Below are 13,977 nucleotides of genomic sequence, written 5' to 3'. Positions count from 1 at the left end.
CGGTACTAGGTCGTTTATTTTTAGATGGAATACAGTTTAGTTAACTTCTGGTGATACAAACAGTGCTGCTTCTCATCTAAAGTGATTCCAGCTGTAGAAAAAATTATGGGCCAAATCTGATTAGAACAAGAATTCTCCTTTACATTTTTGCCCTGTTTTCAGCTGTTTTAAGAAGAGAGCTTTATAGAATTGTAGATCAGTTTTCAGACATCAAATTAGAGTGTATGTTGATGAAATAATTCACTTATGAAGTGTTGGTTCCACTCTGCTTTTTCCTGTAGAAGTTAAATAAAGTTGTATTAAGCTTTATAAATTCATGAAGGTTAATTAATGTATTTTTCTCTCTTTTTTTTTTATGTGTGTGTGTGTTTGTTTTTCTGAAACAGTAAAATTTTTAGAAGTTATTAAGCCATTCTGTGCAGTGTTACCCGAAATCCAGAAACCAGAAAGAAAAGTGAGTGCCACATTATGTTCTTACTTTTATTGGTTCACAGATAAGAGAATATTGTGCTATGTGAGTCCACACTCCAATATAAATACAGACAGTGGGCCTTAAGGTAGGATGTATTCTTTGGAAGAGGTGGAATCCATAATAAGGTAAAAGATTACCATGATGATGAATTCTTAACAGCCGCCTTGGTAATTATACTATTTTTTTTGAAAGAGTCTCATTTCTAGACTAAGTTTATTTAGTTTTAGCTCCGTATGATTTGATTTATTTTAATATACTTGAATGGAACTTTCAAGCATTTTTTTCCTGTGGCTACCATTGTTGTCTGAGTACTGGTCACAACTCTGGGCTTTGAGCTTGATTTATAGATTATTTTGAAAAGGCTTGCACTGTAATTCAGGAACCACAAACTTAGTTCTTCCTTTCCCACAAAATATTTTCTACTCCAGTAGCCATGATTCACCTTGATGAAGTGGGAAGGTGATCGGTGAGATAGTTCAGATAATTGCTCCCTGTTCCCCTACTGGATGTGACACTTCTCTTTGTTCTGAAATCAGTGAATTGAGTTCATTGACAGCTGATCTTTCTGTTCCCTTAGCCCTAGAAGCTCCTTCCATTTCTTGGCACAATTTCTAGATTAAAATTAATTTCGTAGATCAGAAATAGACCTTCCTTGTCACAAGTTTTATCCTTGTGAATAAAAGCCACCGCTGTTTTTTACTTCCAAAACTCAAGCACACACGTATTGCCTAGGTGACAAAGGTTCTAATTAGAGAAACAAATTTACTTAATCTTCATTGTCGTGACTGGCCTTAAGGGCTAAATGTTGATTTTTATGTTCTTAAAAAGAAATTATTATCTGGGAACATGACACCATCCGAGAGAATCCTCTTATGTCGATGAGAGATTCCTGAAGGTTAGGTCTGGATGCAGAGATGTTTGTGCCAGTAACCACAGCTGAGCCTTCTGGACTGAATGGAGAAGATACGGTAAAAACTGCTGATTATTCCCCCCCTGGAATTGATTTTTAAAGAGCTTGGGATTTATCCCCTTGCTCTTTGCTCCATCTGTCTTTTCTTCAGCGCCTTCCCCTCTTGGGACAGGTTTCCAGACAAATTATTCAGCTCAGACAAAGTCTTCTTCAGAGCAGGAGTCTCTAGAGCCAGACTCTGTGCTAAGTTTTTGTTGTACCAGATGTGGATGGAAGGTACCCATCTTTGTTTCTGCTGCTGTGAACCTTAATGCAGTCTTTTGATGCTGATTTATGGCAGATCTGTGGTTAGTTGGTTCCATCCACCCATTCCATTTTTGTCTAGTGAAGTGGATGTGAAGAGGAACCTAAGACAAATCTACACATATTGATGTTTCTGTAAAGCTTGTAGACAGTTGCAATTTTTCTCTTGGTTTTTTTTTTGGGGGGGGGGTTTCCTCCTCCCTTTCTATTTGCCAGAGAGGAAGAGGGGCTTGATCTGTCCATGTCCTCCATCAGCAGATGAAGGGTGCCCAGGGAGGTGCCAAGATTCCTGTCCTCTCTATTTGGGTCACTTTGTCTTTATTACAGTCTAGGTCACTGTCTAGGCAGTGACTGCCAGTTGCCAGCTTTGTACACATTCGAGGTGAAGACATAATTGGGAACATCTTTCCTAGACTGGAGAGCCCTTTGACCGTTTAAATTATGTTCCTTGCTTGTCTGTAGTTTATCAAGTGACCTGGGTCATTCTGTGTCACTGTAATTCTTTGTTCTGTGTTGTTTTCTTGCAAGCTGTCAGTAGCAGACATCATTAGTAATGGTTTTACTGGCTTGGTTAAGGCCAGGACAAGACATGAAGATAACAAAATAGAAAAAGAAATCTGTTTTCTCTAGACTTGTCTGGATTGGGGAGTGAAGATGAAGTTTTGATTCAGTTGGGATGTCATTGAATCATTTTGCCATTACTGTTGATGAGGGAACTGGGCTTTTTCTGTTACTAGGAAGCATTGCTTTTGTGCTTTGGCCAACTTGGTTAACAGAAGCAGTTGCTACTTTTGTAGTTAGTAGTATTGTTTGATGTTTCCCTCATATGCACAGATTTTTCTGAGTAGAACACACTGTTCAGAACACCAAGAAGATGATGTCCCTTCATTTTCACAAGTTTTAAGAAAAATGTCAAAGGAATATAATGTCCAATTGAATCTGCTCAGTTGATGAAATGTCCTGTCCCTGTGCTTGTTATCATTTATGGCTGGAATATTTTGGTACCAGTCTGTATTTTGCTGTTCCTGGCATATGGAATCAGACGCCTCCTTTTTCTTTTTTGTCTTTTTGAATCCTAAAGACTGTTTTCCTTGTGAATAACTGACTTGGGTGATGCAGATTTTTCTAATGCTCATGTTCATCACAGTCAGAGGGAGAGACAGAGCAGTTGTAGAGCTTGAGTGATGCCTCAGAAGCTAAGGTTAGTTGTTGGGCTGCAGAGATAATTTGGTTAAGCATTTTTCTTTTTAGAAGTCTGTACTTAAAATCTGAATCATAGAATTCATGCAGCACTGTGGGTAAATTGGGTCAGCACTGCATAAAGTCTAACACAAGATACTGTTTGGATTTATTTGCTGCTGTCACTATTTTTCTTTTTTTAACTTTATACTGTGAGTATTTTTAGCATCTGGCCTCTTTTAAAAGAGTGAGGCAGTATCAGTAAATAAATTACTGGAATTATTTTGCTTCTAAGTAAGTGCGTGGTTCCACTTAAAAAGATGTAGACTGCTTCTGGGTGTTCTTTTGCTTGAGAAGCATCAGTTTGTAGTTTCTCATTTGTGGGTGTTCAGTACCTATAAACCCAGGCACTAATCCTATTTCTTGTTACTTCTCTACAGGCAGATTCAGTGATTGGAGGCAGAAAGCTAATATTTCTGCTGCACTTATCTTACATGTTAGTTCATGTCACGTTTTAGTAGCTGCTGTACTCTTGCCTGCAGTGAACACACTTATCCTAACGTTTACGGTCCGTGGAGGAGAGGTGGGAACTTGAACATAACACTGCATCTTAGCTCTGTCTGGTCTCAAGTGCGTTTCTTTCTATCTCATGCTTTGAGTAATCCTCTGGTGCAAACTTAAATCTTGTGATTCTTCTCTTCCTACACCTCACACTAGTTACAATTGCCTCAAATTTTGTAACCCTGAGATTCTTTTCAATATACTAGTGACTAATGATCATTGATCTGACTTTCTTTTTAAAGTAATAGATAATCTACGTGGATAAAAATATTTCGGAGAGGAAGAAGAATCTTTAAAAACTATTTTGTGATCTCTGTCAATGAACATAATGGTGAATTTAAGCTTCCTCTAAAACCCTTTGAGGAACTTAATTCCACATATTCTTAATTGCTATCCAAAACTCTCATGGTTCTTCTGGTTTTTATCACTTGTCTTCACAGCAGTTAAATTTCTTTAAAAACTACCTAGTGCTTTAGTTCAATAACTTCCAGCCTTACCAAACAGTGCCTCCAATCTGTTGAAGCCTGGGGCACTAATCACTGAAGATAAGTTTTTTTTTGCATTAATCTTTCATGTTTGTACTGGTATGTCCATGTTTTTAGCCATACTAATGCTTTTCTGTAAATACTCACTGTGTTAGAGTACTAGACACAAAATTCATTCTACTCACTGAATCTTGGCCATGCTGCCTGCCAGATCCCATATAAGTTTTCTTGGACTACACAGAAGTCTGTGACTGTCTCTCTCTATAAAATATGAAATCATATTAAAAATAAATTCTAATGAGAAATGATGCCTCTGTTTCAACATCTTTGCATTTGATTCTCAATGATACAGCATTTAGCACTAACGTGAGAGTGCAGTGAAAATTCTGCATGCAGTGAACACATTAATCTCTACAATTTTTGTTCTGTAGATCCAGTTCAGAGAGAAGGTGCTATGGACGGCTATCACGCTATTCATTTTCTTAGTATGCTGCCAGGTAGGTTGTTTTGATGTTTTCTGTGTTTCAGAAAATGTGTGTTCTGTAGATATAAAATAGAAGGCTGAAAGTGTGAGAAGTTCCTGTTTCATGTTGACCTGCCATTTTCAGTTATGTATTTTTAGGGTTAAGTATTTAACCTGATTCTCTGAAATAGTCTTTATTATTGATTGTATATGTTTTTAGAAACTAATGTTTCTATTTAGTCTAAAATATGTAGTATTTTTTTCTTGGTTTATGAAAGATCCTATCAAATTATGATACTGGCTGCAGGGTGAAGGGTCAAGTTAATTATTCATTGAGGAGTCTAAAACTGAGCAATATTCCACCTTCTTTACCCTCTGTTCACAGCTAAATATAAATTTTAGCAGTAACAAGTTTGGAAGTGAAACAAAGTGACCGTTTTTACCTGATGACTCTTGAACAAGCTGATGGGTTATAAAGATTGCAAAAAAATGTTTCTGAGGTGTTTTAAGTTGACATTGTTTTTTTTGTGAATATACTGACAAAAATGTTAGCTAAAACCCCTCCACAGCACGGGTCTTTGTAAACATTTACGTGTTCTTTATTACTCACAGTTGCAGGAGCTCCTAGAACCTGGGTTGTAAACAGATCGATTTTTTAAATTCTTTTTTAAGAACACTTAGGTATTGCAGAAAACAAGAATCCATGTATTACTTGATATATATTTTTTAGAAGTTGTAGATCTCTTAGAAGATTTAAAATGAACTGCACATCTTCAGAATCAGGCTTTTCAGGTTATATTTATTAAGTTACCCATTCCAGACTCTGGAGCAGTAATTTAATAGGTTTTGTTTACAGCTCTGGAGGATTGTTGAAAGGCTCAAACCCAGCTCCTGTACTCGTCTGTTTTTTTTGGAAGGAGGAGGCGGGAAGGATACTAGAGCCAGAAGAATGTGTAGTTTCTCTGTGTTTCCTATATGCATAATTAAGATTTGTTTTTGTAGCACAAGATTATAATAGTTGAGTAGAAAATCAGATGGTGCAGGCTAGAGCTGTTGGGAATTTCTTGCCTGGATTCCTTGTCTACTGTTTTTATGATTAAGAATATTTTTAAAGAGCTCAAAATCCCTCAGGATTGACATCTAGAATATTGGAGGTTTTGTATGACCTTGACTAAATTTGACAGTTCCATATGGGATATTTTAAAACATATTCCCAGCTGTAGAATTTGAATATTTAAACTTGCTGGAGGAAGATATTTACATTGTCATTTATGCTGTATCTTTTAATTTATACCAAAAATAAATTTGGTTTAGGTCCATTTAAAAAAAAAAAATAAATAACCTGCTTTCTTCTGTCTTCTCAAAGATGTTTTGCTGCATTTTCTCTCTTTTTTTTAAACTCAAAATTGCTGCAAAAACTTTGGTGAAATAAGTAGTGGAATGTAATCTGATATTATTCCCTCTCTGTTAATGATTTGTGATGGCTAACCTGTTTATTTTATGCTTTTCCTATTCTTTTGGGGAGTTGTAGTACTCCAGACTGTGTATGTCAGGCATTTACATATTCAACTTAATTAATCTGATTTATGTGCACTGGCTCTTCTTTCTAGGAGTTTCTGCTTTTTCCTGTAGAAGGGTCTTAGTTTACATAGTTTAGTCCTCTGAGTTATACCCCAGTGGAGGATTAAAATAGATGGTGCCAAGTATCTCTGTTATTGTATGCTCTAGTTTAATTAAAAAAAGAGGAGTAAATGATATTAAATGGTGTAACAGTTGAATCATTAGAGGTTGAGGTTGTTGGATTAAAGCAAGCTTTCTTTGTCTGTCTGCCTAATACCGCTGTGCGCTTTGACAGATACCTTTGTTTGGAATCATGTCATCAGATTCTGCAGATCCGTTCTATTGGATGCGAGTCATTCTTGCATCAAACAGAGGTCAGTAGATTATTTCCTTTCTCTCTGTTTTGTAGCAGTATGAACAGTCCAGGAGAAAAACAGTTGGCTGTTAAATTTCATACCAACCCAGATGTCATGTTGAAACACTTTACGAAGTTCGTTAACACAGACGTAGTTAAAATTGACTGACCATTAAGAAGTACTTCATCTTGGAAATGGGGTTTCCTTTGACATGCAGATGAGATTAACCTTGATTCTCAAGTTTTGAGATGGTTCTGTTTTAAATTGTAGAGCAATCTCTTTCTGGTTGATGTACAGGACAGGGAATTTTCTACCCCACCACTTAGGAACTGCACTAATGTGCAGTATGAGTGTGTTGACTAGATAATAACTTTATGTGTGCAAGTCAGTTATGCCTCATAATATTTTGGCAACGTTATGGGTGACTGATTTTACAGGTGGGCAAGTTAATGGAAGAGATGATTAGGCTTATAGTTTAGCAAAGCCAAACTAACTTACTCTAGAATAGACAAGTGGATCCCAACCTAATGTATAAGAAGACTTAAACTAATGCAAGTCTGAAACTTAAGATGAGTGACCTGGCATTCATGACTAAATGAGGACACTGACCTCATCTGTATCATGGAAAATTGGCTGAAAGTAAGAAAATCAGTGGAACCTTCTAATGTGAAGGTACAAATTATTTAAGAATGGCAAATTTTGTCACACCAGTGAAGATAATAAATGAAGGTAAATAAGTTAGCTGTTTCAAACTCTACTGCAGAATGTACAGGTAAAAATTCTGTGTCTGACAATAGGCTGAATATGCCATCCACTAACCAGACAGAATGGTAGTAGTGACCAATAAAAGACTAGAGAGACTGTAAAGGCAACAAAAAGCAGGATTGGGAAAGTTAATTTACACTTAAGTCAACTGACTGCATGTCATTGGAGGATGTGAGGTAAAGACTAAAGTTTTTGACATCCTAGTTTTCTTGCTGTTGGAGAAGTAGAGATTTCTGTGAGAGATGACATGATATTTAACATAGTACTGAACAGTGTGTAGGCTCTAGGATGCAGGTGACTGGGAGGGAAAAGCAGGAGTTTCTGGAATATACACCTGTGTGCTGCAGCAGTAGTGTTTTATGAAGTTATATCGCCCTGTTCAAGCTGTGCATGGTTGGACATTGATACCTCAGTGACGTTGTGCCAGTAGGTAAATTGCCAGAGCAGAACATCTTCACGATGTGTGTTTGTTCTTTTAAGAACTAGTTTAATCCTAAACTTCTGCGCTCTTAATTAGAGTCAGTGATTCCAAGAGCAGCATTGTCAGCCACTGTGGATCTGAACATCTTTCTTGTGATCTTCAAAACTGAACTTCTGGAAAGTTTGACAGTTGAAGCACTGACAAGAATAAACAACCAAGGGACAGTGAAAGGTTCCTTGATACCATATGCCAAAAAACTGAGCTTCAGCATACATTGACCTTTAGTGTTAGCATGGTTTCACAAAAATATTTGAAGTGGAAAGCTATGTAGGTTTATCATGCTGCCCTCAGAATTACAGATTTTAACACAGCAGCCTTTTTCATGAGGAGATAACAGTCTTTGTTTTGATCATACCTATACTGGAATATACATGTTGGAAGTGTTATGAAAAATGTTCCTTATAGGTCAGAAACCTTTCAGCAGACCTAATATCCTCAGAGTATAATTCTTTAGGGGAGATGCTTGAATGGTAATTGTATTTATTTTTCTTCTTGTTTAGGTACTTTGATGGAATTGGGTATCTCACCCATTGTGACATCCGGTTTGATCATGCAGCTGCTAGCTGGAGCAAAGATCATCGAAGTTGGTGACACTCCAAAAGACAGAGCCTTGTTCAATGGGGCTCAGAAATGTAAGTTCTGTTGCAATTAAAATTAATGAGCTTATTTTTATTCTTGGGAAAGCAGCCTGCCTGAGTGATACTAGATGTGAGATTTCTTTGGTAGGTGATTTCAGCAGATTGTTTTTAAAGGATTTGCTTTCTCTCTTGTTTTAGTATTTGGGATGATTATTACCATTGGGCAAGCCATTGTGTATGTTATGACCGGAATGTATTTGAAATGGGTGCTGGAATTTGTCTTCTTATTATAATTCAGGTTTGTAATGAGCTGTTTTGTGTGTAACTGAGGCTGGTTAGATCCAGTGTAGCTGGAAGGAAAAATCTTTCTATGCCTGATTGCCATTTATTTATTTTTAATGCTGTAAAGCATCATCCTTTGTATCTGTCTGTCTATATATGAGAAATTCTAAATATTCCATAAAGGAAGATAAAGTTGGGATGGTTAATATCAAAAATGTTTCAGATAGGAGTGGATGTGTGATTGAAAATACTGAAATAAGTAGACTTCAAAAGCGGTAGCTGCTGTTCAGTACCGTGAAGGGCTTCTGACTAAATGGCACAGGTTCAGCTTTGAGATATTATCCTGTAGAGCAAAGCAGTAAACGCACAAACTCAAACACTTTCTTGAAAAAAGTGCTTACTGACTAATCAGTTTGCCAACATCAGTGTTGAAAAGTCCCAGAGATCATTGCCAGGTGAGATGCACAGGCATTTGTGAGAGGGCAGAAATACGCATGAATGAAAAATTTAGTGATCTCTCTCCATCATGATGGAAATAACTGAAGCAGGGCATTAATACATAAATCTTGACTTGATTTATTCTTGTTTCTGCTCAGTTTTGTTTCTTTTCCCACAGCTGTTTGTTGCTGGTTTGATTGTGTTGCTGTTAGATGAGTTGCTACAGAAAGGTTATGGCTTGGGGTCTGGTATTTCCCTGTTTATTGCTACCAATATCTGTGAAACCATTGTCTGGAAGGCTTTTAGTCCCACTACCATCAACACTGGCAGAGGTACCTGTGCGATTACAATGCGTTATAACGTGTTTCAGTGCATGTATGCTCTACATAAACTATTAGAGGTTTATTGGATATTAAAAAAAGATGGTTTAATGTGTGATGGTTAGCTTCTGAAGTCAGTTGTCTGACATTGAAGCTGAAAATCTTATCTGATTCAATTGAAGATTAATAACCTACAAGTTTGTCTTTGCTGATTTGGTGGCCTTCTGTGATGGAGTTACAGCATTCTACGTTCTGTAAGCTAGAACAGAATCCTGTGTTGTGATATATTTACTGTAATAGGATTTATGTCCTATTGTATCTGATTTTATATATATAATTTTTAAAATTTCCAAAAGAAAGATACTGTTTTTTAAATGTGTTAAATTTACTGATTAAAATGTCTTTTACTTTTTTGTTTTGTGCAGGAACAGAGTTTGAGGGTGCTGTGATTGCATTATTTCATCTTCTGGCTACACGAACTGACAAAGTCCGGGCTTTGAGGGAAGCTTTTTACCGACAGAATTTGCCCAATCTCATGAATCTGATTGCCACAGTATTTGTATTTGCTGTAGTCATATATTTTCAGGTAAAATGGGAAATTCCTCATAGCAGCTCTGCAGCTGTGTAGGTGGGAGCGCACAGACTATAGACACTGCAGTCATTGGGAACAACTCAAAAGTTAAACCAGAGCAACTGAAGTGTCTTAGCTTTGAATTTCATTTAATTTCATAAAATCATAGAATGGTTTGGGTTGGAAGGGACCTTAAAGATCATCCAGTTCCAACCCCCCTGCCATCAGCAGGGACACCTTCCACTAGACCACGTTGCTCAAAGCCTCATCCAGCCTGGACTTGAACACTTCCAGGGAGGAGCATCCACAACACCTGTTCCAGTGTCTGACCACCCTCACAGTGAAGAACTTCTTCCTAATATCTCATCTAAACCTCCCCTCTTTCAGCTTAAACCCATTTCCCCTTGTTTTGTCATTAAGTGCCCTTATGAAAAGTCCTTCCCCAGCTTTCTTGTAGCCCCTTCAGGTACTGGAAGGCCACTATAAGATCTCCCCAGAGCCTTCTCTTCTCCAGGCTGAACAGCCCCAACTCCTTCAGCCTGTCCTCATATAGGAGAGGTGCTCCAGCCCTCGGATCATCCTGGTGGCCTCCTCTGGACTTGTTCTAGCTGCTCCAGTTCTCTCTTGTGTTGGTGGCTCCAGAACTGGACGCAGTACTCCAGGTGGGGCCTTACGAGAGAGGAGTAGAGGGGCAGAATCCCCTCCCTCGACCTGCTGGCCACGCTGCTCTTGATGCAGCCCAGGACACGGTTATTGGCCTCTGGGCTGCGAGCACACATTGTCTGCTCACGTTCAGCTTCTCACTCACCACCACTCCCAAGTCCTTCTCTTCAGAGCTGGTCTCAAGGTTCAGTATTGTTAAAGATAGTTCAAGATATTGTTCAAGATTTCAATATTGTTATTTCAGTAACGTACCTCTGTGCCAGTACAGCTGTTAAATTTTATAGCCAGACATAGAGAGTGATGTCATCTCACATTCCATTAAATGCTGTACACCATATGAAAGTGTTTTTACTAAAAATGGATTCTGAAATTGCAGCGGTTGTATAACACAAACAATATACTTGATACTCACAGTTGAGTTAAAAGAATACCTTTGGACAGAGCTAAAGAACTGTGCTGCTTTGGGGTGTGCATGAGACAAATTTGTCCTAGAAAAAACAGCCGTGTAATTAATGCATAGCTTACTGGTTTTTCCATCATTTTCTTGAAATACTTAGCTAGTATTTCTTTTTAAATGTAAGTGTTTACTAAAATGGACACTAAAGGAGATCCATATGGTCATTTCTTTTTAATCTTTTGTGTGTGTGTGTGTGTGGCTAAAATGTGATTTTTTTTAAAAAAAACCAAACCAACAACTTTTTGTTGTTGTTGTTAAGCTGTTGAGTCAGAGTGCTGGCATAAATTGAATTCTCTGTTTTTCAAATCCACATGGCTTTTCCTGGGTTTACTCAGATAGGAGCCTGCCCCAGAAAACAGAAGGCTGGGCTTACTACACAAAAGTCTGCTGTTAACTTGCTAGCCAAGTTAAAAGCCAGTAAAGGTTTTTACCAAACCCTATCCTATAACGTGAATTTTAGAGGAATATAATTTAGCAGATGAAACATGGTGTTTTATATAAATAGAATGTAATACAACCAAGCAGGAAAACTTAGAAATCCTTCAAATTTGTAACCCAGCCTGTAGCAGAAAGCCTTTGGGTTTTACTGTCTCAGGCCTTGCACTCCTTGTTTCTCTCACAAGAACTCCGTGGTCAGGAATAGCTCTTGGGCAAACTGGGAACATTCTATCTGGGACCTAAACTTGGTGCATGTGTGTTCTTTCTTGTAGGGATTTCGTGTTGATTTACCTATCAAGTCTGCACGGTACCGTGGGCAGTACAGCAGCTATCCTATCAAGCTCTTTTATACCTCCAACATTCCCATCATTCTGCAGTCTGCCTTGGTCTCGAACCTCTATGTTATTTCCCAGATGTTGTCTGTTCGTTTCAGCGGCAACTTCTTGGTGAACTTGCTAGGACAGTGGGCAGTAAGTATTTTAGCACTTTTTTAACTCCATAAAATTGTCTGTATTACATCATTGTGGAACTTTGGTATTTAACCAGCAGAAAACTGGAATACTTACTTTTTACGCTTCTATATAAAAATATTTTAAACATGGAAGAGGAATTCCTCTATAAATACAGGATGGGAACGTAAGAGACCTGCAAGAAATAACTAACTGCCTTTTTCTTCCCCTCTCACAGGACGTCAGTGGCGGTGGACCTGCTCGCTCTTACCCTGTTGGTGGCCTGTGCTACTACTTGTCCCCTCCAGAATCCATGGGTGCAATATTTGAGGATCCTGTCCATGTCATAGTTTATATCATATTTATGTTGGGATCCTGTGCTTTCTTCTCAAAGACTTGGATTGAGGTCTCCGGCTCATCAGCAAAAGATGTAGGTGTTCTCACAGACGTGCCTAAATGTTTTCAAAGGCTGCCTCTGATTTGGAACTGACTAGTTCCTAACTGATCAGTTATTACTCTGACTAGTTCCTAACTGATCAGTTATTACTCTGACTAAATACCAGGTGACTACGAAACAGGGCAGCAGTATCATAAAATCACAATTTTTTGCAGGTTGCCAAGCAACTCAAAGAACAGCAAATGGTGATGAGAGGCCACAGGGATACTTCAATGGTTCATGAGCTTAACAGGTAAGGAAAGGCTGACTTCCAGCCGTGCTGCTGTACTGGGTGGTTATGTGTGCTAGGGAGGCACCAACCAGAACAGATATTCTCAGAAACATCACAGACCTGTTTCCACTGCCAGTGTCATGATTCTTCCCGTTCAGCTGTTGCCTTTCCTTGTCATGCAGAAGGCGTTTGAAGCAGTAGGTAAGAGGTTAACCTGTAGTGTTATAATATAACATGCCCTTATAATGATATAAGCGGCATAATGAAGGAATTTGGGTTGAATCTCTTCCATGTTTGTAAAAGGAAGATACTTTGACTTTTACAGGTGTTTAATTTACCGTTACTGAAAGAAGATGACACTCCAAAACCAGTATTTTATGCAGTACGCAGATTGCAGATCCATATTGGAGGGTAGATTTATCCCTACCTATTTAAGTCAAAGCAGTTATTCCTGGTCCTGTGGAGGTTACCCAGCACACATATATATATATAAAATTGTTATACTTTGAATTGAAAAGCTTTGCCAGTGTTCAGTTATTCACACACCTTTCCTCTCAGCAAACATTTATTTCAGTTTCTACTCTGTGCAAACGTGGAAGATACCAAGAGTTAACGGCAGAGTCGCATTTGCCACGCTGAATTTGTTGCTCAGTGTTCTAGTTGGTTGTTTGAGTAGTACATACATATTGTTAGAATCTTGGGATGAAAATTCATGGTGATGAATACATTTTTTTTGTTCCTTTGGTACAGGTATATCCCTACAGCAGCTGCATTTGGTGGCTTGTGCATTGGTGCCCTCTCGGTGTTGGCTGACTTTCTAGGAGCCATTGGGTCCGGCACTGGCATTCTGCTTGCGGTCACTATTATTTATCAGTATTTTGAAATATTTGTAAAAGAACAGGCTGAAGTTGGAGGAGTAGGTGCATTATTTTTTTAGATGTCCACATATTTCATGGTTTGTGTGAAAGGGAAAGTATTTTGACAACATGTGTCACTTAGTCCACAATAATGCTATTTTCTTTTTTACTTGTTTTCAAGTGCTACGTGTCCCATTCCTGTAATGGGCATTGAGCGATGCCTGTGTGCAGCATTAGTACCAGCTGCCTTAAGAATAAAGTTTACATTGATTTTGTTTAAGTATTATCTAGTGTTGCCTGTAATGCTGGAAATCAATTCATCTACCTTGCTGTTCAGACACTACAGTGAGATGGTAAAATGTATCAGTTGGATAGCGGTAAACATTTTTGCACACAGCATTAGAAATAAATTTATTTCCCTGTCCTTAATAGAAAAAAAAAAAGAATAAATCTGAGTTCAGATGCCACGTGCCAGTGTTCTTGACAAAATTTATTTGTAGCCTGTATTTTACATTGATTTTTTTTTTTTATATATATATACACTTTTTTTAACTTGCATTTCCCCATCATTGAACTCAGCACTCCTTATCCCTTTGCGCTGTCTCCACCCAGACACCTTTCTCTTAGCTCTAAGGGTGGACAAGCAAACATTTTACCGGAGACTGATACTCATCTCACCTGTGAACTGGTTCTGTGGTGGATTTGCTGCATCCATGGCCGG

At 38.1% G+C, this 13,977-nt stretch overlaps 1 protein-coding gene across 1 annotated transcript; it reads left to right on the top strand.

Annotated features, from left to right (window-relative positions):
• Positions 1–386: 386 nt before the first annotated feature.
• Positions 387–13,535, top strand: LOC104529672 (SEC61 translocon alpha 2 subunit; the record flags this gene model as incomplete). The annotated part of the gene is given in 12 exon segments (XM_010174037.1): positions 387–454; positions 4,342–4,407; positions 6,229–6,307; positions 8,036–8,167; positions 8,312–8,368; positions 8,371–8,411; positions 9,012–9,165; positions 9,579–9,739; positions 11,555–11,752; positions 11,970–12,161; positions 12,344–12,420; positions 13,150–13,535. Coding segments are annotated over 12 exon segments (1,412 nt in total), but the record flags the coding sequence as incomplete, so codon positions are not given.
• Between the last annotated feature and the right edge of the window lie 442 nt (positions 13,536–13,977).

The sequence above is a fragment of the Antrostomus carolinensis genome, unplaced genomic scaffold (genome assembly GCF_000700745.2).
Source record: "Antrostomus carolinensis isolate BGI_N321 unplaced genomic scaffold, ASM70074v2 scaffold20118, whole genome shotgun sequence".
NCBI lineage: Eukaryota > Metazoa > Chordata > Aves > Caprimulgiformes > Caprimulgidae > Antrostomus > Antrostomus carolinensis.
The sequence above is the reverse complement of the archived record's forward strand: the minus strand, read 5'-3'. Positions and strand labels throughout refer to the sequence as shown.